Source organism: Ambystoma mexicanum, chromosome 6p (assembly GCF_040938575.1).
Source record: "Ambystoma mexicanum isolate Mex_15411 chromosome 6p, UKY_AmexF1_1, whole genome shotgun sequence".
Classification (NCBI taxonomy): Eukaryota; Metazoa; Chordata; class Amphibia; order Caudata; family Ambystomatidae; genus Ambystoma; species Ambystoma mexicanum.
In genome coordinates, this window is record NC_090935.1 from 96,792,589 (window position 1) to 96,818,231 (window position 25,643).

The 25,643-nt window shown below is 45.4% G+C and overlaps 1 protein-coding gene across 1 annotated transcript in view; it reads right to left on the bottom strand.

Annotated features, from left to right (window-relative positions):
* Window positions 1-1,625: 1,625 nt before the first annotated feature.
* The window catches only part of RGP1 (RGP1 homolog, RAB6A GEF complex partner 1), a 206,833-nt gene continuing 182,815 nt past the window's right edge, over window positions 1,626-25,643 (bottom strand). Inside the window, exon 9 of the mRNA XM_069626776.1 lies at window positions 1,626-4,666. Within this exon, the coding sequence (XP_069482877.1) occupies window positions 4,443-4,666 (224 nt within the window). The 3' untranslated portion in view covers window positions 1,626-4,442. The remainder of the gene's footprint in view (window positions 4,667-25,643) is intronic.

Sequence of the window (25,643 nt, forward strand, 5' to 3'; positions counted from 1 at the left end):
AATGGAGGTTGAAGGTTCAACAGTTCATCATCTAGAAGTATCTGTGCAATGGAGGGCTCAGGTGTTGCTCACCAGCTTATTTCGCAATCCAACTGATTGAAATAAATTGCAACACAGATTGAGTTTTCAACCGCGAAACACACTGAAACGTTTACCCTCTAGTCAAGTTTTGCGGGTGAAAGCGATAGCAAGACACAAGGAAGAGATCAGGATAACTAGATGGCATGTAACAAAGATTTTTAAGATGTAGTTATTCTGAAAAATGCAAAGAACAAGGGGGATCATGGAAAGTCCCTCTACCGGACATTAGCCCCGATTACGAGAGCCTTACCCAGATTCTTTAGCTCACTATCTTTCATAGAGGAGAAATATCCAAAACAGATCTGTCTTTGTCCTGCCATGGGGCAGTCCAGCACCGACATGCTAAGCAATTCTCTTCTGAACAAGAGTACCAACAGCAACCCCAGACATGTGTTTCAGTCTGGTTTGACTACATCGGTAGGGTGGAGCTGTGCCTCTCTAAGAATAGTGAGCAAGGGGTCCACGTCTGGATTCCCTGGTAACTGTTGGTACTCTTGTTCAGGCTGCTATTGGTCCAAGCCCTGTCCGTCAGTCTTCCATCACGTGGGGTCTTGCTGGGCTCATCTCCAGGGAACCAAGGTCGAGTTCGCAATTAGTTACTATGCAAGGCAACACTACTCTTATCATAATGGCGTGCACCTGGGAGGCTCGGGGGCTGGCACAGGGGGAGGCCTAAGATTGAGGTGACCCACACATTCTTCACTCATTCAGTATCGCACTATACGCACCCAAGGCTTCCAACCTCGCTTTGCACTTCATGGCTGGTGGTTTGGGGTCACATACTATCGCAGAATTCAGGGGTCTTGGACTGGGACAGTTGTGGTTATCATAACTCATGGTGGGCTGGCTGGGGGCAGGGGTTGGAGGTCTGCTTTCAGCCTGGTTGCGCTAAACATGCAATGTGAGGAGCCTGGTACTGTCTCGCAGAATCGCAGGGCCCATTCCTGCTTGGGATAACACGTATTAACAACAGTTATGGAACAAAGGAAAGTTTCTATGGGAGCTAGCAGAGTGGGTGTCTCTATCATCAGCGCTTAGGCCTATTCAGGTTCCTATGTTGGGTCTGTATTTATCGCGCAGCCATGCAGGGCCGAATGTTTCTATCACAGCTACAAAGATGGTGCTTACTTTTATGTGTGACTTAAGTCTAGGCATTTCTATTTTGTGTAATATTATGTTTGTGCCGGGTTTCTCGCACACCTCCCTCCCCCCCTGCTAAAGCACCTAGGAGGGGGCGGCGGACAGAGGTTCATTTCCTTCCCAACAAGATCTTTATTTTAGCACATTTCTGTTGTTGCAGTGTCATTTGTAGCCTTAGTAGTTGGAGTTTGGGTTACATTTGTGGGATGGAACAGGTGGAATAAAATTAGGCGGGAGTGTTGGTTTTAGGTTTAGAGTTAAAAGCGATTTGCGTTCGAGTATAAGGCAGAGACTACTAATAGAAATGAAGTACTTTTATATTAGACTGTCTTGATCAAAACCAGAAAGGTTGCTTTACTTTTTGCTGTATGGACTGTATGAAAAACCGACCCTTTACACAATAGTTCATATATGCTGTTTATTTACATTTGCAATTCTAAGTTTAAAAGTCATTACAAAAATGGGATGAAGCAGAAGTCAGCCTCTTTGAAATGTAGCACAACGCAAGGGTTAACCAAACGTAACTGAAAAGGACACAGAAGTGATTATATTAGGACAAGTCACTCACTGATGAGGTGAAACACTTCATGTGTTAACCAAGCCTTGTCAAAGTATCGGATGTCAGTGGTCTGTGCCAATTTAACTCAGTGTAGGTCTTGTTATGCTCAACATGTAGTTCCATTGGCTACTCTGGGCTCCATCATAACAATAGACGCCTGCAACTAAGTCTGAATAAATCGGTTTTCCCACTAAAGGAATACTGTTAGAAAATGTGTAGACAGAAATATGACGACAAAAGAGATAAAATGGTACATCTACAGAAAAGCACAAAGAAATGATGGCCATGACAAAGGTATTCAAACAGGTAGAAACGGTAGACACAGAGCCAGAAGCCGAGACAATGCTAAAAAAGGAAATGTAACTGTAAAAAGAAATTAAAATTACCACAGCGACTTACTGCATTCCTATAGAGCAACTCCTTCCACACTTTAGCAATATGGTCCCTAGAAAGAGGATGTAACTGGAGCAGGATGCAGAGCAGCACTGGTTGAAAAACAAAATTGTGGCCATGTCCCCAAAATTGAACCTCCCTCACACATTAGCGTGAAGACACTAGACTCTTAATAGATAGGGGGCTATGGCTAGAATAGTAATAACTACAATAATTCATGTACTTTGACGTTCCATCCAATTTCCCCAATATTTGCAGTAAACTGCAAAAAAAACACAACCAGGAAGATGACAATATGATAGTCAACCCAAAACGTTCCAGAGAACAGACTCGCCAACCTGGGTGTCAGTTCAAGCTTGAACCCAGGTAACATTGTTTGCAAAAACGCATAACGGGTAGCACCCATTATCACCTTGCAAGCATCCTTGCAGGGAATAGGGCATCGTTCAGGTAGCTTTTGCTCTGATCTTATTGAGGCTTGCCCTTTTTCTCAGTGTGGCAGCCTCCAATATACAGGACACCAAGCACCTTGCTATGGTTACTTTAGTAGCCTGTGCCCTAGGGTAGAGGTTTGTACATTTGCTAATCTCCTTTGGCTGAAAGAGCATTTTATACCACATATAGAGCCCACCAATTCTCTGGGTGGAGGAAAAGCAATTCAATTGAATATGTCTGTCCACGCAGGAATAATTCAGGCACTTGACAACAGCGGATGAAATTCGAGCTGAAGTTCAAAGATGAGGGCAGGTTTTGAGAAAGAATATAGCTTTCACCCCTTTGGAGGTGGGGGCTAACATGGCCGGTAACAGCCGACAGCCCTCGCCAAGGAAGGCCTGAGCAAAGCTCCCCACCAAGGGGGGTGAAAGCTATTTGCATTCCGGGATTTACTGCAGTGCGGAAGGTTTTCTCTTTTTGTACGACTGGAGGTCAGCTCAGTGCGAGGCCATATCCCGACAGAGGAAAACAAAAAAAGAAAGAAATGGCCACTACCATTAAAATGGTAAAGGTACCTTTTCAGATGACGGCGGTCACACAAAATATGTGCCAAAATAGCTATTGTCATTCAAAAAGGGACTTAGTCACTTTTCTATTTCATGCTGTGGTGGCAGGCGGTGAAAGCACAATCGCATCCGGGAAAGGTAGATTGTGATTGGTCAATCTGTTTTTCTTGGGTGCGAATGGAACATTTGCCAAGTACAAAAGTGCAATTGCTGCCTGACACTCCACTCCGATCTGCACAGAGAAAAGGACTAGTGGTTTGGTGTGAGTCAAGCAATGGTGGTTTTGTGCAACTTGTGGTGTTTTGTTTGCAACTGTTCCGTATCATACTCCGGTCCTCACCTTTTACAAGGGACCATATGCTACAACCATGAAGTAAAGGGAACAAAACCTAATATGTAGAAACCCAGACTCTTTTAGGGGGAAATAAACAAAAACACATGACATGAACAGTAACTCAGAAATAGTAGAAACCAGGCTTTGTTGTTGCGCAGTTGTAACTTTCCTTGGCCGTCTTACATCAACTCATGCTATGTAGCGACTAATCCACGCCAGCCTGTGCATGACAACCAAACAGTTGGAATACTAGGCTGGACCCCAAAGCAATGGCAATGGCGAAGGTTAAGGAATACCACGATTTCAAGTCCGTCACCGGCATGGCCCGAAGACAGACAATGGGTCAGACAAAATCTTCTACAAAACCAACAGCCCACTTCACACAATGAAACATACTAAATCTACATAAATTGATTTTCAGTGTGGGACCATTAACCAATTGAAAGCTCACGCCGCCTGTTAACGAAATGATCTTAGAACAAAGTTCTTCCGATAGTGATTGCAGTGTCCATTTTGTAAATGGTCTTTTGTAGAAAATAAAATAGTCAACAAGCACATCTTTCCCAGCCATCCGTTAGTGGTCTGAGTCTTTTCAGAGCTGGAGAAATCATGAATCCCTCCTCATAAAAACAGAAATGAAAAGATAAGAATGCCTGTGATGCTACAGACTGAGAACCTTTCGTAGTCCGAGTGCACCCGTCCGTATAAAATGCCCATCATTGGGCCACTAAATTGCTCTAGGATAAAGGCACGTTGGTGGGAACTTTCCTTGGAGACAGGGCATCTGGTCATGTATTTCGGATGCAAAGGAAACACTACATCTTTACGCCAGCACACTATTGATATAACAAAAGCATGAGATGTGCAGAAACTGGACCCTTCAGTGCGGGGAGGTAGCTCTGTGTGCAGAAACTCATACATCTCAGTACATTTCTCAGATAGTGATGGAGTTAGAGCTGGAGAACTGGGACACGTAGGAGGCCAGCAGCGGATTGGTGGGTAAGACTTTGATGGGAAGATCCCAGCTGAAAGTGTCTACTTCAATATGTTCTGCTCCAGTCCAGGTGATGGTTTCTGGCTGGTTCTCAGGAACAGTGGGAATCTCCACTGGCTCGCGGGAAGTCACAAATTCAAAGTGTAGCCGCCACTTCAGGGACACTGTAAACAAGTGAGAATCGATGAAATGGAGAGAGCTTATCAAACTCAATACATGGACACATCACTTGTAAAATTATAGAATTATAGTCATGTGCAAATACCAAGGTGCATACACAAACCAAAGTAGGATTATAATCTTAGCCCTCAGAACCCCTGATAATTTGGTTAAATATAGAACAGACTGAGTAGATTGAGGGGGCACCACAGTAGTGAGTTACTCACCTCACAGTAATAACCACTGTACTCCCAGCGCACGGTCTCCTTTCCTGCTTAATAATAGCATATTGCCCCCAGGAAGTGTATGAGACTGGAGCATGATGCAGACGAGCACTGATTACAAACGCATCTGCATTCCCTCTGGGGCTGGCTCAATTAAATGAAAATTCACCACTGATGCAATAGTTGAAAACATTTTATTTTTACAGGTTTTATGAAAAGGCCTTCAGATGTGGCATACAATCATTAAGGGTCAAGCTATCAGTAGGGTCCCCTTTCCCAAGAGGCTATAGGAAACCAGATTCCAAGTACGAGCATAAATTGTATTTTCTTAATATCTCTTTCTTAGGAGTACTGACTTCAATATGCAATGTGATCTTTTAATGATTCTCTCGCACTTGAGGCTCTAAATCCCTCTTTCTTTCTCTCATTCTCTCTTTTCCCCACTCTTTATAGAGGCCTAGGACTTCTGAATGCCACTTCCAGCATGCATGCTTTGCTTTCAATGGAGCCTTCTCAATTCGCAATAGGCATGATGACAAAGTCATCTTTGGAGCAACTAATGAGGGGGCCTAACTAGGAAATCCAGCCCTGGCAAATTCTGGTGGCCAAGGGAAAACCGGATCGCTCCGTCGCCATCATGCTGGTGCCTGATCACAAGATGGTGGACAGGCAGGCTATCTGAGCCCTAAGGATACTGGAGCATGGGTATGATATGATATGGCATTTATAACGCGCCTATACACAAGTGTTTCAAGGCGCGATGAGGCAAGGGAGGGGGAACAAAGGGAAGACAGACAACAATCCTACTAGGCCAGGTGTCATTCAGATCGTGCAAGTGCATGGGAAGGGGAAAGGGAAAAGTGTGGGGGGGATTGAAGAGGGGGGGGGGAGGGGAGTGTAATACAAGGGATAGTACAATTAAAATAAGATAAATAAAAAGAGCCAGCAGGTGGCAGGTGTACGGTAAGTGCAGAACAAGTGCTGGTAGGGGGACTGTAAGGATACAGAAAACAGTCCCCAGGTGCAGGGGTTGTCAGAGGCAGTGCAGGTGGGCAACTGGCGGGCCTGGGCCCAAGATCAGAAGGGAGGCCAGGTATCCAGTGCAGTATCTGTCAGGAAAATCAACAGGGGAGGGGATGAGTGAAGGCAGAAGCAAAGAGGAAGGTTTTGAGTTGCTTCCGGAACCGGAGATGGTTCGCCTCAAGTTTCAGGGAGGCAGGAAGGCTGTTCCAGAGGGAGGCCCCTGCCGAAGAGAGAGATCTACCACCAACTCGTTGCTTGGAGAAGCGACTGACCCTGAGGGAGTTGGAGCCGGAAGAGCGGAGAGGTTGAGATGGAAGATATTTAGGAAGAGAGAGTTGAAGGTATTTCAGCCCCAGGCCCCAGAAGGCCTTGTGGACAATGCAGAGTGTTTTGAACTTAATCCTTGCAGCCACTGGGAGCCAGTGCAGCGATTTCAGTCCTGGAGAGATACGATCCCTGGGCTTGAGGCCAAGGACAAGTCTCGCAGTCCTGTTCTGGATAAGTTGCAGAGGGCGGAGAGTAGAGGCAGGCAGATTTAGATAGAGGCTGTTACAATAGTCCAGCTTTAGAGAGAACCAGGGCTCTGGAGACAGTGAGCTTCTGGGGGAAGGAGAGGAAAGGAAGAATACCTCTGAGGCGGTGCAGCTGGTAGTGTGACTTCTTAGAGACATCAGAAATGTGAGGAGAGAAGGAGAGTGTGGAGTCGACGATGACCCCGAGGTTTTTAGCCATGCAGGTGGGAGCGGGAAGAGGGCCAAGAGAGGCTGGCCAGAGAGCTGCAGGGAAGGAGGGAGTGGGTGTGCCGATGAGTAGAATCTCAGTCTTACTGGCATTAAGGCAGAGGTCATTGGCGGCACACCACTCCTGGATGGCAGACAGACAGTCAGAGGTGAGGGAAGGAGAGGCGGAGGCCAAGGGTAGCCTGAAAATGAGCTGAGTATCGTCCGCATAGCACTGAAAGTTGGGGCAGAGAGCGGCAATGCGGTGGGCAAGGAGTGCCAGGTATTGGTTGAACAGCCAGGGAGAGAGGTTCGATCCCTGGGGGACACCACAGGTAGAGACAAAGATATCGGAGAGGAAAGACCCAAGTTGGACCTGGGAGGGTCGGTCGGAGAGGAAAGAAGTCAGCCACACCAGAGCCTGACCAGTGATACCCAGGTTACCACGGAGACGGTCGAGCAGGATGGCATGGTTGACAGTGTCAAAGGAAGAGGAGAGATCAAGTAATATGAGAACACACAGGGTGTTAGAATCAAGGTTGGAGAGCAGGTCTTCACGGATGTTCAGGAGAGCAGTTTCCATGCTTCTGGCAGCTCTGAAGCCATACGGATGGTCGTGAAGACAACCAACAGATTCAGTGTGGAGATTGAGCTGGGAGATGGCCAGTTCCTCCAGGAGCTTGCCCAGGAAGGGGGTGATGGAGATTGGGCGATAGTTAGCCGGGCAGGAGGGGTCGGCAGAGGGTTTCTTAAGAAGAGGGTGCACAAGGGAGTGCTTCAAGGGGGATGGGAAGACTCCAGTGGCGAAGGAGTGATTGCAGAAATCAGCCAGGGCAGGAGCCAGGGAGTCGATGTGGTCCTTGATAGTTTTGGAGGAACAGGGGACTTTCATAGATCTGACTTGTCTAGAAACCTCGTCTGCGGAGAACAGGGGAAAGGCAGAGAAGGAGTGAGGTGGCTGCAGAGAGGCCAGAGGAGGAGCAGGGAGTGGGGGGACGTGGGGGATAGGAGGAGAGAGAGGACAGGATGTCCTGAGTTTTAGAGATGAAGTGAGAAGCCAGTGCCATACAGAGGGCCTGGGAGGGGATAGGGGAGGTAGAGACTGCGGCAGGATTGGCCAGTTCCTTGCAGATTTTAAAGAGTTTGGCCGAGTTGTTTGATGCCGCAGAGACGCGGGCTTGGCTAGAAAGGTAATCACTAGAAAACTAACACCAACAGAACCTAATGAGGATTAGAACATGCACATAAGGAGTTGGTGGTGATGCATAATGCACAAGGCCCAACCAATAAAACAATTTGGGCTAATGGTGAAACAGACCCACAAACCCACAGGAACAACTAATGCCAAGCCAACATCTAAAACTAGGCAGAAGCAAGCTAGCAGTGTAGGTGTTAGGAAAGCGTTCCAGAGAATTTGTGTTGTAGAAGCGAGAGGCGCAGGAGGAGTGGGGAGGGGGGAAGGGAATCAAAGGTCACATTGTAAGAGCAGCTGAAAAAGAGAACACAATGTAGGACAGCTGAAACACAGGAAGTGGCTAAGCCAAGAGAGACACCCATTTGAAGGGTTAACGCTTGTACCAGAGGTTAGATTAAGAAGCATGTCACAGACTTTGAGCCCCAAAGTTGCCAGGAGTCGCAGAAAAACAATTTTATTTCAGAAATACAACCCATTAAAATACAACATAAAATCACATTACTTCATATCAGGCTCAACTGATAAAAAATGAAAATACAGTACAAGATAAAAAAAATACGTTAAAAACCCCATACCAAAAACATTACATACCTTCACCGATCTCTATTAACTACCTCCAACGCATTTTTAATAAAATGGCTGTTTCAGTTAAAAACTTCTTATAATCACAGTTTATGATAAAATCCATAGCATCTCTGTTAGGACAGTTTTTCTGAAGTCCAACTAAGGGCTTAGTAACCCCATTCAACTGAGACAGTACAGGACTTCACTCATAGTATAAGGCTGTGCCACCTGAGTATATGGAAGCATAGACAGAGCAGCCAGGCTTATTTTAGGAGGGAGAGAGGGCTATAGAATATGTACAAAGAAATTGTAGTATACGTGTGGTCCAAAGAAACACTGAAACAGTACGTATTGTAAAAATAAAGGGTTTATTTAAAAACAAGTAGGCCCAGATAAATCTTGTGGGAAATAAGTACTTTCACAGATCACAAACATATTATAAAAACACAATACTCTACTTTAAAGTACACAGAGCAAAGCATACACCTTATTTAGAAAACTGACAGTATTTCTAAGGAAGTTAGACCTTATCAAACACATTTAGTAAAGGGCACACCTATTCATCATTAGTTACTTCCAGATTACTTTCTGTAATATAAGGCTAGTAGACCCTGCCAGTTATACAGTGACGCTCAGCAAAGACATCACAATCAACTAACCCCAGTTACCAGAATACTTTTCTGAATAGTGGAACACTCATTCAAGGAACAGTATATACCTTTAACTACTTTGAGAATAACACACTGTTATACTAGGTGCGTAAGACCTGTTGGTGTAATATACAATTACAGTTGATTTTCAGCTCAGTGGAACAGTCTACGATTAAAAAAAGAACTCTTTACACTAATTTAGGATTGCACCAGGCAGACCAAGGTCAGCTACACCTGTAGAACACTTTACAGTTGCTTTTCAGATCAGTGTAGCACAGGCTGAGGTAATCAATAACTCCAACTTATTTTTGGATGGCACACTGCTAACTCAAGAACCTATACACCTTTTAAAGGAGCCATCAGCAACTTAAAGGTAGGTATAAACCTAAGGTTACACTTCATGAAGGACGCAATGTTATACTAGGTAAGTAAAAGCCTAAGGCAGACCGAGTCTAAACAGGCTATTCATTAGCTTAGGGGAGGTAAAACCCAGTTGGGGAACTTGTACACCTATTCTCTGAAAGAAATAGTGAAGCCAACAGCATTACTTTTGGAAAAGAGGCATAACCAGTTCACAGATGAGTACATTAACCTTATATATCTATGATATGATATATGATATGATAAGGCATTTGTAACGCGCCTATACACAAGTGTTTCAAGGCGCGACGAGACAGGGGAGGGAACAAGGGGAGACAGACAACGATCTTACTAGGCCAGGTGTCATTCAGATCGCGCAAGTGCAAGGGTAGAGGGGAAGGGAAAAGTGCATGGGGGAAAGGGAGAGGGGAAAGTGCAGTACAGGGTTATTAGCATACAGCATACAGGATAAATAACAAGGGCCAGCTGGTGGCAAGTGCGAGGTAAGTGCAGACAAGTGCTGGGAAAGGGGGCTGTAAGGATACAGACACAGTCCCGTAGTGCAGGGGTTGCCGTGGAGGAAGTGCAGGAGAGAGTGGCTGGGCCGAGAACGGTGAATGGCCCAGTTGCAGATTCAGTGCAGTTTCAGTAGTATTAGCAGGGGAGAGAGGGAGAGAAAGCGGAGGCAAAGAGGAAGGTTTTGAGGTGCTTCCTATGTTTCAGAATGGCACAACACATGTTCAAGGAGGGTAAAAACTTATTTAACGGTTCACTCTCAGAGTTACAGTTACCAACCAAATCACAAGTAAGTACTTTTAAACACTTGTTATTCTTTTCAATACAGAATCCTTTACTTATTCTGTCCTTCCCTAGTCTATTGCATGAATTCACTCAGAGACAGAAGAGTGACCCTTGAGATCTAGCTGCCAGATGTAGGCAGGGGGAGATAGGGTTCTGATGCAGGCAAAAGTCAGAGTTCCTGTGGAAGACTGTTCAAACAAGTAAGTAGTTCACTTTAAAGTTAGTTAGGGTCAAGGGACTTCAGAGAAGACACCCTAGGAGGATTCCAGCAGTGGGCCTGGGTGAACCAGATGAGGACTCCCAATCACAGAATACACCCCAAAAGCTTTACAGAAAGCACACAGGCTTAGGGTAAGTAAACACCCCAGCCAACACAGTACCTCAGCACAGAAGAGGAAATGCAGAAGGAAGACTTCTGGATCTGCAGCCAAAAACCTGCTAGATGGATTCCTTTGTCATAAAAACGGAAGACAGGACTTTGGAAGGGAATTTGCAACAGGGATCAACAGAGAAGGCTCCAGGCAAGAGAGTCTTCATGGCTGGATGTGGCTCTGTGGATTTGGCACCCTATTCAGGAATTTTATTTAGAAACACAGTAGCCCTTCTGTGCATTACCGAGACTGAATTAACAACCTGCGTGTAATAAAGACTAAAAGAGTCAAAGGTAAAACCACTGCCACCAGCCATTCATGTAAAACTCCCAATTGTAATAAAACGTTACCAGTAAGTAAGAAAGGGGACACATTGTATCCCCCCAGCACTCCACATAAGGTGGGGCGTGCTGGCTCACTATATAAAATGTAATGGGGGATGAAAATCCCTCTTTACTACTTGGAAACTGTTGTTCATCCAAGTACATGAAACAGATATTTACAGGGGAACCCATAGGGGCAACCCAGCCTAAGCCCAAAAGTTGTATGAAACTATAACTTCAACCATACACTATGGAGAGATATATAAAAAGTCACCCATAAAAAAGAGAAAAAGACTAGGTGAGAGGGGAAAAAGATTCCCCTTCAACGAGGTAGAATAGTTACCTAGATAATGCAAAAAGCTCTGGAATTGGCACATCAGGAAGATCATTGATATGAAAATCTTACCCAACGCTCCCTTCGTGTCCATAATTGATTTTTGATAAGGACAGGCCTTAATATACACAGAAATGTACAGTCAAATAAAAAATGCCATAAATATTCTCCTTGCCCCAAGCCACAGGGGCAGATCGTTTCCCGGGTCAGCCATGGGGTCCTTGATCTCAAAGGAAGCATATTTAACCAGGCCAATAAAATAAGTCTTCTGGATTCAGGGGTCTTGATCTCAAGCACAGCGGGGACTACTCCCACTTGTCTGTGTGATGTTGAATAATGTCTCAATGAGCTTAAATGTACACTTAGAGCATGACATTCTAGTTCTATATCTCTCTTGAGTAGAATCTACGCTGACTGCGTGATAAATCGTCCAGAGCCCCAACATCCCTCAGCTTCCACACATTCATTAAGCGGATTCCATGGTTATACCAACTGTTCGAACCTTTCCTAGAGTTAACCATGGAGTCATGCTGAGAAGGCGTTACATTAGAGTTTAATGGGGCATTTACTTGCACATTCACAAAACAGTCTAAAAACATCCTCTGGCTTTGTAAAGATAAGCTGACTATACCCAATTTGTTTCTTAAAGCATGACCAGGAGTTTGGGTTGGCAGGCCTGTAATCCTCCGCAACCCAGAGTTGAACATTTTATCTAGGCACCCACAGGGAGCTGCACCCTAAATCTCTGCTCCATAAAGAACGGGCGCATTAATTTCGGAACTGAAAACCTGCAGGCACTTGTCCAAATGATTCCCACCAAAATTATAATAGAAGTAGAGAAGTCCTTTAAGCCCATAGAGGCAGGTTTACGTCTTTATACAATTACTCCAACCTCTGCTTTTGGCGAACAAAAGCTCAAATATTTGCATTCATTCACCACGCCTAAGGGTTTGTTATTCAGAAACCACTTAAATGATGGTTTCCCTTTACCGAACACAAGTATTTTGGTTTTAGACAAATTCAGCAGAAGACCGAAACCCGAGAAATATTTAGATGCATATTGCAAATTCCGCTGTAGATCGCTTGGAGTAAGGTCTATCAGGAATATCTTCTGCATACAATAGGGCGCTGCTGATTTTCACACCATTCAGAAGAGGGGGAATACGACCCTGAGTTGGTGCGTGAGGGTTATAATCGTGGAGAAAGAGCAATCAAAGGAGCCAGAGGGCAGCCTTGCTTTACCGCTACGCTAGTTAAAAACTCACCGGAATAATTGTTGTTTGCAGCAAACCTGATCCTTGCTGACGTATTTCCATAAAGCAACATAATTAACTGGAGGAGTGTTAGGGGCACACCAATCCCTTTAAGCTTTGTCCACAGAAAATGTTATTTTACCGAGTTGAAAGCCTTTGTAAAATAGAGAAAGGGAACATAAAGACGACCCTTCCTTCTGCTGATATATTTCTCCACCAACGTGCTCAGTATAAAACTGGTCAATTGTTGAGAAACCTCTACGGAAACCTGCTTGTGTATCTGGAATAATCAAATTGTCCTGTACTCACTCTCCAAAGCGCTTGGCCAAGCATCATGTAAATAACTTATTTGAAACATCCAACAAGGCTATTGGACGGTAGTAGTGGGGGTCCAATATGTTAACCTTTTTAAACAGTGGGACAATTAGACTCATTCTCCATGATTGTGGTAGCACAAGAGTTTCATCAATGTAGTTAAAGGCCCGTAACAGGACCGGGGCCAAACAATCCACTGATGCGCTAAACACTTCAGGTCTCTGTCCATCTGGGTCTGCAGCATTGCCTTTCTTTAAACATCTAATTTGTGCCTCAATTTCACCCTGGGTAAAATACCCCAGAGTGTACCTTACCACGAGCTGAAAGCATTGACTTGCGCTTGCTCCTATGTGACCCAGAAGATCTCTTGAAAATGCAAGATCCACTGCTCTGAGGGGATTCTTCCCTCAGTATCCACTTTTCCTCGAGCGAAACCCTTTTGCACCAATGCCCAGAATCTTTTTGGATGGTTTTCATATACGGACCTATCCAAAAGGTCCCACAGAGTTTCAACAAATTCTTTTTTTTTACATTTCAAAAATGTTTCATAAACTATCTTTTGGATGTCTCTTTGTTTGCCCTTCTACATTCCTTGTCAAACCACGGGGCATACACCATTTTAATATCAGGCTTGATGCCATTATCTTTTAGACCGCAATGGCAAAATACGTCACCACTTCAGAGTGACATTGTGCCCTCAAAAGGCTACTACGCAGAGCTAGAGCTTCCTCGCTTGGTAACAGAGGTATACACTCACAATGCTCAATCATCAACATTGGGTGGGGGGGGCAGAGTCCAACACTCAGAGGGGCTGCGCTCGAATGGAGGCGGGGTCCCAAAGCTGCCACTTCAAAAGTAGGGGATTGTGATCACTTTCTGGGCATTCTTGAATCTATAATCCCTTTACCTCACAAAATGAAGCAATCTACCAAGCAGTAATCAGTTAGGGTTCTCCTCCGGCCGGCTTTAAAAGAGGGTTTTGGTGGAATATCCCCACTACACCTGCCGTTCAAATCCACAATTAAATATTTATTCATAAAGGAGTTAATCAATCATGCGGCTCATTATCGATAAGATGCCAGTTATGCCTCTCCTTGTGACAGCACAAAGTTCTTCGACCAATAATTTATCTTGCAGAGTCCTCTTATTCTGACCCAGTATGGCATTAAAATCACCTACCATTATTACATCATCCTCTTCGGAAATCAACCGACCCTTTAGCAAAACAAAATCCTCCCCAAGAGTACCAATTTGCTTAACCTGGGGGGGTGGGGGATAGACATTCACAATCGTTAAGTTTCGCGGGAGAAGTACGGCGCTTTTAGGAGTCAGGTTTTGAAGAGAAGGAGCCAGAGATTTTGCCTTAATAATCGGATGGCAGCTGCAAAGCACTAGAAGCAACAAAACAAGCGCACACATCTTGAGCCAATACTTGCATATCAGTCTTTGTCCTGCCACAAGGGCAAATGGATATTCCTCCTTTGTGAAAAGTACAGTGAGCTAAAAGCGATGGCTGCAGACTCTCACAGTTGGTAAAAACCACAGAACAGGTTATCATGCCATGTTCTTTCGAGAGAGGGGCGCCTGCTACCTTTTTTGTATTTATGGTTCAGGGGGGAGGAGGGGGCAACCCTAGTGAACCTGAAGTTTTCACAACAACTTCACACTTTAGGTCTCCCTTGCTAATTAGAATGAGCAGCTAGGTTGAGGTCAGGGGTTTGGTGTAAAGTACAATTAACAAACACAAGAGATTGACAAACAATATCATGTCCACTGTGAAGGCATCATGAAGCAAGACACAGACAACAGATTCAAAGTTCAAAACAAAATGGTTTATTAACTCAAGTGTCAGTATGGTTGATGGCCTAACTTGCCCTATGCTAAACTGGGATTTCCATACCTGAACGTACCTAAGGAAAGTCAGTCCAAAAGCTCAACTTGAGAATCTGTCTGTGTCCAAATCCTATACTTGCCCTCACAATGAAAGCTAAACAATGTGTAGGGATATCAACAATAAAAGAAGAGGTGATCAACACAAAGCTCTTAGCTTCCTTCCCAGCTACACTTCCCCAAGTTCAAGATAGTTCCACAAACGTCTTAGGATAACCTATTCAAGTTCAAGGTAATATAGTTCCACACAATTGTCAGGGTTCCCTCCCCCCAAGTTCAAGGCAAGAGTTCAGAAGAAAAGGGTCTTGAGGCTTGTCCTCCAAACAGCATTGCAGTTCATCAAGTCTCAGGGTTCCTTTCTCCAAGACTTCCAATTGCCAATTTAGGATTAATCTTGGTCTTTCAGTGTTGAACACAACACCAGATCAATTTGACACTCCTAGATTGAAATAACAGTTCACTTATGTTACTCCTCCTACGTTTACTTAAACAATGTCCTTGGTTCTCACAGTTGAGGGTTCCCTTGTCCAGTCACAGTTTTCAGACCACACGGTACACCCATCACAGGTCGCGCAACCAGGAATCCTAGGCTCTTCAGCCCACACAGGTTTGTCAATATCTGCCGCTGTTCACAGATTCAGACTCGCTTATTTTCTTCTTGTTGGCCTCTTGGTTTTTTATGAAGATTCACTCACCTGGCCGCTCCTGGTTAGCCTTTTGCCAGTCTTTGGCCCTGCTGCATTGCATTCATGTACAAGATTCTATCTTTTCGTCATAATCTTTTGCCAACTTTCACCCTTGCTTTCTTAATTCGTATGTTTTTTCAACTGGGTAACTTCCCATAAATTTGTTACTGTAGCGCAGTTTTTCCCATAAAGTTTCCATTCAGTTCGGCATTCAAAATTCATCATTATTTACTGTGCCACTAAATTTCTATGTAACCTGTGACTTTGGGTTTGTTTCACTCTGTGCATTGTTTCGGCCCATTCACCATTTGTGCTGCTTAAAACCAGGCCATTCGGAGTGCCCCAGTCTCGAGTGATGTTCCCTTTCACTCACCTGTCTCCGGCGGTCCTGTCAAGTAGCTGCGATAGACTCCTTTTGTTCCGCCTGCTGCCTTGCCTTTGATTGCGAGCTCCGCTTGCAACTTTGATACTTCTCGGTGTTCTCCGGCAGCTCTGCTTCTCTTCCGCAGATGATGGCAGCGGCTTGCTTTCTCTTCCTTTGTCCGCAGTTCCGGCTGAGTTTCCCTGACCACGGAGGCTCCCACACCTGAGGAATTCCAACGGCCAAACTTCTCCTGAGCTCCACAGGTTTCTGGTGTCATCTGCCGGCGTCCTATCATCTCTGCAGGACCCACTACAGCTGCATCCTCTCGAGCAGGATCCCCTGCTGGTCTTTTCCACACAGGCCTTCCTGCTGCTCTTTACCTCTCTTAAACACCTACAACCACTTAACAGGTTGCAGGTGTGTGTTCTCAATTGGTCTTGCCTGACTAATCAGAGGGACATGGCGGACCTTCATAGTACTCTGCAGTCACCTTCCCCGTCCAAGTACTAGAGAGGTGAAATGAGCGACTAGTGTTTACTACTCCTAGTTGACTCTTCCTTGTCCCAGTACTGTCATAGGTTAAATGTGGGAAATTGAGGGGAGATGTTCTACAATAGCCCATAAGGCCAGGGGAGGGTTAGGCTGATTCTCAATGGGGATTGGGGGATACCATGTGTGAGAAACCTGAAGGTGTCTCACGCGCTAGTCCCCAGAGATCTGTCCTCCAGGGGGCCGGGACACGGCCATCGCCATTGGATCCAGTGGGGGAGGATCACCTGGATGGGGGTGGGGGGGCTTCTTTGGGTCGTGGAAGTGGGACACTGACGGGTAAGACACGGTACACCCTTGCTTATAACACCTTTGTGACTCACACTTTCTTACACCGTGAAAGGCAACGGACTAACACCAGAGCCGTTTACCTGACATGTCCCAACACAAGGGTTAGGCAGAGTCAGGCAATTGAGAATAACTGCACACACCTGACGGCCCTTTCACTTCCCCACAGGGATAAAAGGCGGAGCACGAGAGCACACTTTGAGCAAGGCCAAACGCACAAGGAAGTGGCTATTCCAGGACTGCAGCTTGAACAGAGAAGAAAGCGAGACCGGAAAGGACGACAAGGAGGGCAGTTACCCTTGCCCTTTTTGACCCAGACCCGCAAAGCCTCTTGTAAAAGGAATCATAAGACTGGGACCTATAGCTCACGTGTGGTGGAACAGATGTCAACGGTGCACGTGAACCTCCCGCATTGTTAACCAAGGCGGGGAGATGCGCTTGCTACTGTGGTACCGTCCTTGACTCCAGAGACAAAATGACAAGGAGTTCAGCACAGCCAGTGAGTCGGAAGGAGAACTGATAGTAAACCGGATGGTGCTGAACAAAGGTTGCAAACGCCAACATGATATGGTATGATATGATAGGTTATTTATAACCCGCTTAATACCCAGAGGTTTCTAACCGCAGACCCGGCGATCGAACCTGCTTCCAAGGCAAGCACGTTGCCCCTAAGCTATCCTCCCGACATCAGGCCTCCCAAGATATGAACAAAGAACTTGTGCGCTACTGAACTTTAAGTTCCAGGGAAAGACCAGCTGCAGAGTGGTCCGGTGCTACGTGGATATTCGTTCGAAAGACTCTGTCTGGTACCCATTTCTTGTAAACATTATAGTACCAAGAGGCCATAGGAAAGACTGGCATAGGGAGGTAAGGTGGTTCATACAAGGGTCAAACCAAATTCCCTTGTACAATCGAAAGTCCTTAACCCATTACCATTGTTAAACAAGCGTGTGCGCCCGGCTGAGGCGAACGCCGTGCGAACAGTAAATGTGTGAAGCCTGACTGGGGGCTAAGAGAAAGCCTGACTGGGAACTGGAAAAAGCTAAGGGAAGAGAATCCTGCAAGTTGTTACAACTAAGTGAACTGTGTTAAACTGGCAAATGTGAACCCGACTGAGGGAGGCCAATGTTAAAAAATGGAACGGAGCCCGGTTGAGGGGGATGCAAGGGAGAAGGGAAATAACATGATGGGAAGATTTTATTGAAATTAACTTTCGTTTTGTTGTTTATAGCACATCAGGCCCTCTGAGGCAAGAGACTTGGTGTAAAAGCGATTTGGGCACAGAAGACCCTGATATTTTGGAAACTAATTGTAAGCTTGTGCTGGAGAAGCCAAGGTCTGTGCTCGAGAGTCCTGCCTTGGCCCGTGCTAAAAACGTGGGGAAGGGAGAACCCAGTTATACCATCCTGACTTATCATTTTGTGAACACTTCTTTCTTTTCTGGTGAACATTATCCCACACCATTTAGTAATTTAGCTGTAAGGACTGGCAATAGATTGTTTTAGTGTAGGCCCTTTTTATTTGACAAGATGCCACTAGGACTGCCTTATTATTTGATTGTTATAGCTTGCTCACATCTTAGATTTAGGTTTAGATTAGGCGTTTTTCTCACCCATTTATACAGTTTAATGAACACCCTTAAAATGTGATAATTTTTGTCTGTCTTTACGGTTGTCACCATGAGTTAGTTACACATTTCTCACCTCTACGCATCCTCTTCCTAATTCTGCTTTCACTGCATAGACATCTATGTAACCCCGTTAAGCAAGAGTGTGGGAGCCCCTCTTCTGAGAACGAACATGGGTCAAATACCCTGTTGTATGGAATTTCTTTCACTCAGGAGTGTCTACAACCACATTTTAGCTCAATGTACCCTTCACAGAGAAGAAATTTCCATTTGCGTATCAGTCTGGTCCCACTCACAAGGGCAGTCCTGCACTGTATAGTGAGTAAAAACGTGGTTGTACACCCTCCTAAGTAGGCTCCTTCCCATAGAACAGGTTATTTGGCCATGAGCGTTCTTAGTAGAGGGGCTCCCAGACCTTTTTGTGAATGTATAGGAACTTGGGTTTTCACCCTAAATTGCCTAGGGTAATATGCCTTGCTCAATGTGCTTAGAGAGGCACTGGTTCACCTCACTGATGTGGCCCGACTAGGCCTGAAACACGTGTCTGGGGTTGCTGTTGGTAATCTTGTTCAGAGGAGAATTGCCAAGCATTTCGGTGCTGGACCGCCTAAGTGGGTGGGACCAGACTGATATGCAAATGGATATTTCTCCTCTGTGAAAGGCACAGTAAGCTAAAACGTGGTTGTTGAGCCTCCCGAGTGGGCAACTTCCATAGTACAGGTTATTTGCCCGTATTCGTTCTCGGTAGAGGGACTCTGTGATTAATCGATAATGAGTCCCCGCCCTACCCCAAACCCCGACCTGGGTCCTTCCCTTATGTGGCCTGGGGAAGGCAGATGCTTCCTAATCCCGACCCCGGGGGTGGTCTTCTGCGGGAGGTTCACAGGGGTAGGACACAGGTCAGGAAGAAGGGCCAATTCCCCTGTTTAACTCCCCCCCCCAAAAACCCCATGTCTTTTGATAGCTTATTGTAGAGCAGAAATAGTTAAGAACACTCATTTTGGTATTCGGGACCCATAATTCCCTCAGTACTGGGACGAGGAATGCAGAGGAACAGATTTGTAGTGGTCAGCTAAGTAACCTAAATGACCCACACCTGAGGGAGACAGAGGCTTAAATGGCCCCCTCAGGGGCCGGCTAAAGAGATGCTGAAGAAGTCAGGGAAGCAGAGGAAGCAGTGTACACTGTGTGGGCAGGTGGAGGCGGGATTAACAGAGCGAGAAGCCGCCAGGACCACTGAGGCTCCTGATAGGGTCGTTGACTCTCCTTATCCCCCTTGCAGCGGTTATGCAGCAGAAAGTCGGCATGGTGGAAGATGCTGCGAGATTTCCGGTGACTGGGTCGCGCAGGAGAGTCGTAGGAGTTTGTGAAGCTGGTGTGGCGTTGAGGGCGAACAGCTAGAAACTGTTCGCCGGGTCCAGGAGAGCCCCAGAAGCTAGCAGCCAGCGAGCACCAAGAGGGAGCGACTTAACCAGTGAGTACCTCACTTGCAAGTGGTACTGGAGTGCTCGGGTGCTGCTTGCGTGTGCCAGGTCAACCGCGCTGCTCGCGTGTGCATGACAGAGACACTTCCATTGAATATCAAACTGTTAGAAAACCACAGAGGTGGTGGTTAATGAAACAAAGCTGTGATGTACCTTTTATGAGTTTTTGGAGATCCTGACATCCCGGTGAGAATCCAGTATTAAGAACCAAGGCATGCAAGCAAAAGAGTTAAAGCTGGCTTGAGAAAGAATACCAAGCGTTGCCAAAATTCAGAGGTGAGTAATAAGAACCTCATGGGTTGTAGAAGTGCTACTCCTATGTTCCGAAAAAAGTGCTTAATCTAAACTCACATTGCCAAAACCAAGGTTGCCACAGGTAGAGACTGTATCCTAGCTACTGTTTAACCATTGGTGCAGAAGGGAAAGAAAGGTGGCAAACAAGCTGCCCTTTAGGAAGAAGTTATCTAGCCGGAGAGGAGCATTGTTTGTAAAGTGAATGCTCTATTTCCTGGAAGCTGCATTTATATATCAAGCAAAACTACTGAAGCTGTTACTTTAAAATTGAAAGTTACCATTGAAGCACTTTTCTCTTTTGTTTTTGAAGTAGTAGACGGGTAGGTGAGTAGAAACACCTGTGTATAGGCGCGTTATAAATGCCATATCATATATCCATAGGGCAAGAAGAGATAGCCCAAAAGGAACTTGGTGAAAGGATAAGCCAGTGTAGCGGTGTAGCTAAGTACCCCACCCAAAGCTCCTCCCCATGTTGCCTATATGTTGGGAGCCGGAGTCTGAGACACGTGCAGTACCATTGAAACTACAAAAACCGCAAAGGATCATGGAAGCAAGGTTCCCGTTGAGAAAGCCATACATGCAGTCTCGAATATATGATGGCCATTTGAATGAAATCCGAAGGAAGTGGGAAAAACAAGCGAGGGAGTAGATTGGTGACATCATATGAAAGCAAGACGGACACACCCGTACAAAGATTGAAGAGTATAAGCATTCTATAGAATCAAAGGAGGAGGCGTTAAAGATTAGCAACATTTCGGACTCGGGATGAAGATGCTCATGCTACAGAGATAAACAAGAAGATATGAAGTCATTTTACAATTGTACAGTTGCAGTACCGCAAGCAAAGTATTCTTGAGGCTGGCTACGTAGTTAATTAGATTGCGGCGATGCGCCAATGTAAATGCATAGGACTGTATGGACTACAGATATTCCACGACGCATTTTTAGCAGAGTTTGGACCCAGAAGAACAGACAAGTTTTTCAGTGTGGTGCAGTTATGAAAATAGGCTAATAACAAAGGTGAATCGAAGAAAGGCTTGGTTGGCCCAGCACCAGAAACTCAAGGCCATATCGAGCCTGGATGTTCTTACAGAAGCTACAAACCGTGTGAAGGGAGAAAACTCCTGATTGAGGTGAGATGCGAGAACATTGTAGACGTCAGAGGTTCTTCATTTAATAGAGTTTAATACAAAATGCTCTGAAACATGGTCTCCAGTCCAGAGGCATGATGTAAATAGAAACCAAAGGACAGAGTATGCCTATACTCCCTTTTTCTTCTCAGGCTCATAACATTTACAAGGCCAATCTTCAAAGGACTAATTGACTAGCAGACAGCAAGAGTGATTATAGATGGAAGGCTAATGAGGTGGGAAGCTATGGTTATGACCAGCCCGCCAGCACCTGGGTGCCAGCCTGCATGCTGCCGGTGTAGGTGGAATATTATAGAGGTGTACAAGGGTGACAACCAATTATAGAGGGCCACGTAAGAGAACCCTATAGTTTGTATAACCAATAGGACATTGTGTATTTGCTGACGTTCGTAGTGGCCTGCACTAGAGGAGGGCTTAGTTGCCCACCTGATGTTAGAAGTCCAATCACTCTCCTTGAACAGTATGGAATGTATACCTAGATGTTCCCTGCGATCCCATCACACTCCCGAATAGGTTTTTGTAGTTTGCCACGTAGGTTGACGTCAATGATGATGAGTTTTTAGTATATAAGCTAAGTTGAGTAAGTGGATCTAGCGTGTTCATTGATGTTCGTTATACTCCCCGTTTTAGATAATTGAGATTAAAACAGTTTACTTTGCAAACTTCCTGAATCGGTCTGATTTTTGATGTTTGAGTATATTCTGCATCCAGCATCCCTGTCTATCACAAAGTACTGCTACTCTGTCTTAAAGGGCTTGTGTTGGGCACACGAGTTCACCAGGTAGTAGAAGGTGAAAGTGCTGAAGAGTGGTACCAATACAGAACAACATATTGAGTTTTGACAGTTGCAGAGAGTTGTGAAAGCTGGCTGAAGAAAAGTCACAATTCTTTCTGTAGTTAAGATGGTGGTTAACAATCCTGACCAGACTATTTGCTGCTACTACAAATGTGGAGCAGTTCTTATTCCAGGATGAGTGAGAGCTTATGGCTTTTTTTCAAGGTACTTTACTGAAGCAACAGAACTTTGTTCTTTGCGAAAGCTGAACCAGACTTACAGCTCATTCAAGCTAGGAGATAACATTACCACCCCTCTGCCCGAAACAAAAATCTTGGGTGTTACTCTCGATCAGACTCTTTCTATGAGAGCTCATGTAAACAGTGTAGTCGACGCATCGGTCTACTATGTCAAGCTTCTTTCGCAGTTTAGGCCCCTTAATACTCAGGCAAGTGCTGAAACAATCGCCAGAGCTATAATAGTGGCCAATATAGAATATTGTTGTAGCCTTTTGTCGGGCATTAGCAAGCAGGACGTACAGAAGCTCCAGTCAGTGCAGAACTGGGCAGTCAGAGTCATGTTAGGCCTGTCCCACCGTGATCATGTCTCAGAGGCTAGACGCTCCTTCCACTGGCTACCAATAGTTATGACAAACTCAGGGTACTTGTCATAACTTAAATGCAGACTACAACAGATGCCACCCTAAGAACCTCAGGGTCATCTTTGACTCCACCCTTTCCTTCTCCGCCCACATCTCTGAGGTCTCTAAAAAGTCAAATTTCCTACTGCACCTCCTCAGAGGTACTCTGCCTTTCCTCTCCTTCCCCCCGAAGCTCATGGTATCCCAAGCTCTGGTTCTCTCTAGGCTGGACTATTGTAACAGCCTCTTTCTAAATCTACCTGCCTCTACTCTGCCCTCTGCAACTAATCCAGAAAAGGACTGAGAGACTTGTCCTTGGCCTCAAGCCCTGGGATCATATCTCTCCAGCTCTGAAATATCTCCATTGGGTCCCAGTGGATGCAAGGATTCAATTAAAAAACCTCTGCATTGTCCACAAGGCTTTCTGGGGCCTGGGTCCAAAATACCTTCAGCTATCCTTCCGCAAATACCTCCCCTCTCGAACTCTTCGCTCCTCTACCTCCAACTCCCTCAGGGTCAGTCGTTTTTCAAAGAAATGAGCTGGGGGTAGATCTCTGTCTTCGGCTGGGGCCTCCCTCTGGAACAGCCTCCCTGCCACTCTAAAACTTGAGGAGAACCATCTCCGGTTCCGGAAGCACCTCAAGACCTTCCTTTTTTCTTCTGCCTTCGCTCCCCCTCCCCCCTGCTGATCTTTTCTCTCTTGGCACCGTGGACCTGGCCACCCTCTGTCCTCCGGGCCCAGGTACCTGCTCACCCTGCCAACCTCCCGCACTGCCTCCGGGCCAACCCTTGCACTGGTGTCTGTATCTGTATCCATACAGCCCCCTCCTTTTTCTTCCTGCACTTATCAGACCTACTCTGTCTGCTGCCTTAAACCTAGCACTTGCAAATTGCTGGCTGCACTACCACCGTTTGTTGCCTTTATTTTGTATTTATTGTTATTTATCTGTTTCTCCTCTGCTTCGCACTTTCCACTTCTCCCCCTTCCATGCACTTTTCCCCTCCCCCTCTCCCATGCACTTGTGCGTTCTCAATGTCACTGGGCCTAGTAAGATTGCTGTTCCCCCTGTTCCCCTCCCTTGCCTTGTCGAGCTCTGAAACACTTGTGTACGAGCGCAATAGAAATAAAACATCAATATCAATATCTGCAGATATATATCAATGACAAAGTTAATGGTAGGGCGTTGAGGTCCTGCCTGCACCCAGAATTACTTACTTCTACCCAGGCGCAGAACATAGAAAGCCGAGAATGGCGCTTTTATCTGATAGCCCCCAAACTCTGGAATCAGTTACCTGGAACAATGAGAAGCCATATTTCTCTACAAATGTTTGAGAGAGACTTGTAAACGTTGATAGTCTCTTGACCTTGTGGTAGGTTCTCCATCCTTGGCTTCTCCGCTTCTGGTCGTCAGGATCAGTAGTCAATCTCCTTTTCTGTTTTCACAGTGTCGTTAGTCCAAACTGTCTGCGCCTTTATGCCTCAGGATCCATAGTGCGCATTACAAATGCTGTAATGTAATGTTTGTGTATTTGAGTACAAGAACTTAAGAACTGTACTGGAACTTTGTGTTGAATCGATTTCCTTCTTCTTTCTTTTGTTTGAAGAGAAAACCCTTGTTTGGATCTGGGGAAGGGGAATTCGCCCAGACCATGATCAGAGCCATTGACCGTATTCTGAAGCAGATTATAGAATTGCCATGTATTTCCTTTTTCCTTTGATTATTGTACAAGTGTGAGGGTTAGATATCCCTTGGTTAGAGTGTTCCTTTTTGTTTATGTTAGGCAGGGAAATCCTCATTAGACTAGGGATAGTGAGGAGTTTATTCAACCTGTTTCATTTAATAAAATGGCAAAAGTTGAAAACTCTCTAAAAGTTACAAGTTTAAGTTAAAACAATCACCCACACAACCCTTTTGAAACCTACCTACAGAGACATCATTCTGGTGAGACCCCCAAGACCCATTGCGGCTCCCGTGACTTTTGGGCACAGGCCCCATTCATCATTGGATTTGGACTTAAGTTAGGTTATTGTCTTGTGATCTGGTTCCATCATTTACTGCATTTGATATACTTGCCTGCTTTGCCGATTACATTTTGTGATGTATATTGGAACCTAAAGTGACTGTATATGTTTGTATCATAGAGTGCTGTTCAATAATACTACGTTAGATTCATTTTCCAGTGTGTTCATAAGGCCTATAATAACTATTTCTATACTCGATTGTCTAAATTTAATTATTGTGTGCCTTACTGTGTGGTCGCCATTGCTACCTTGATTGATTTTGGCTATCATCTTGGAGTTCCCTGTTAACTATAACTAGGGTGGCCTCTAAAATCTGTCCACAAGTCCACAAACGTTATCCCTTTGTAAATTGTTAAGAGTAGCTGAACAAGTGTTGGCAAAGACAACAGGTAGGTGTTCTTGTTCCAGAACGGTGAGAACAGAGCATGCAAAGTTCTTTAGGAACTCTCTCTGCATCCCACCATTCTAAGGGAAGCTCGTGTGAGAGGGGAATACTTCATCAGAATTCCACTGATCACAACCAGGAAAGGGAGAGGTAGGGTTATGTATCTGCATCTGCTAAACCATGTGGCGGGAAGGAGGGTAACACAGGTATCTGAACTCCTAGGGTTTCTGATTCTTCTGAGCCTACTTACTTCTAGAGTCCCACAGGACACAAAGACGGACTGTAGCTATGAACACCATGATTAATGCGACAGAAGGGGTTGTCTAGTGGCCCCTCTTCATTCTGGAGAGCTGCATCTGTGGGGGTGGCCCCTTGTCTCACAAGCTGAGAGTCGGCAGAGTCCCAAGTCTGAGCTTGGAATGGCAACTGATGCATAAGTGAGGGCCAGAAGGCAACTGGTAAGCCTGCAGTGTGGTGCCAGGACACCTCCAACGACTTCCAAAGGTAGAATCCTCGAGCAGGCATTATGACTGTTTGTTCCGGCTGGTCCAGATATTGAAGCACCAATCAATGTCTTCATGCGAAAGGAGCAGGGCATTGCTGGAGGCAATGCGGGATTGAGACTTTTTGGTCGCACTAGTCCAAATGCTGGAGCACCGCTCAGGGTCTTTGGAGATCAGGTAGAGGAGCAGGG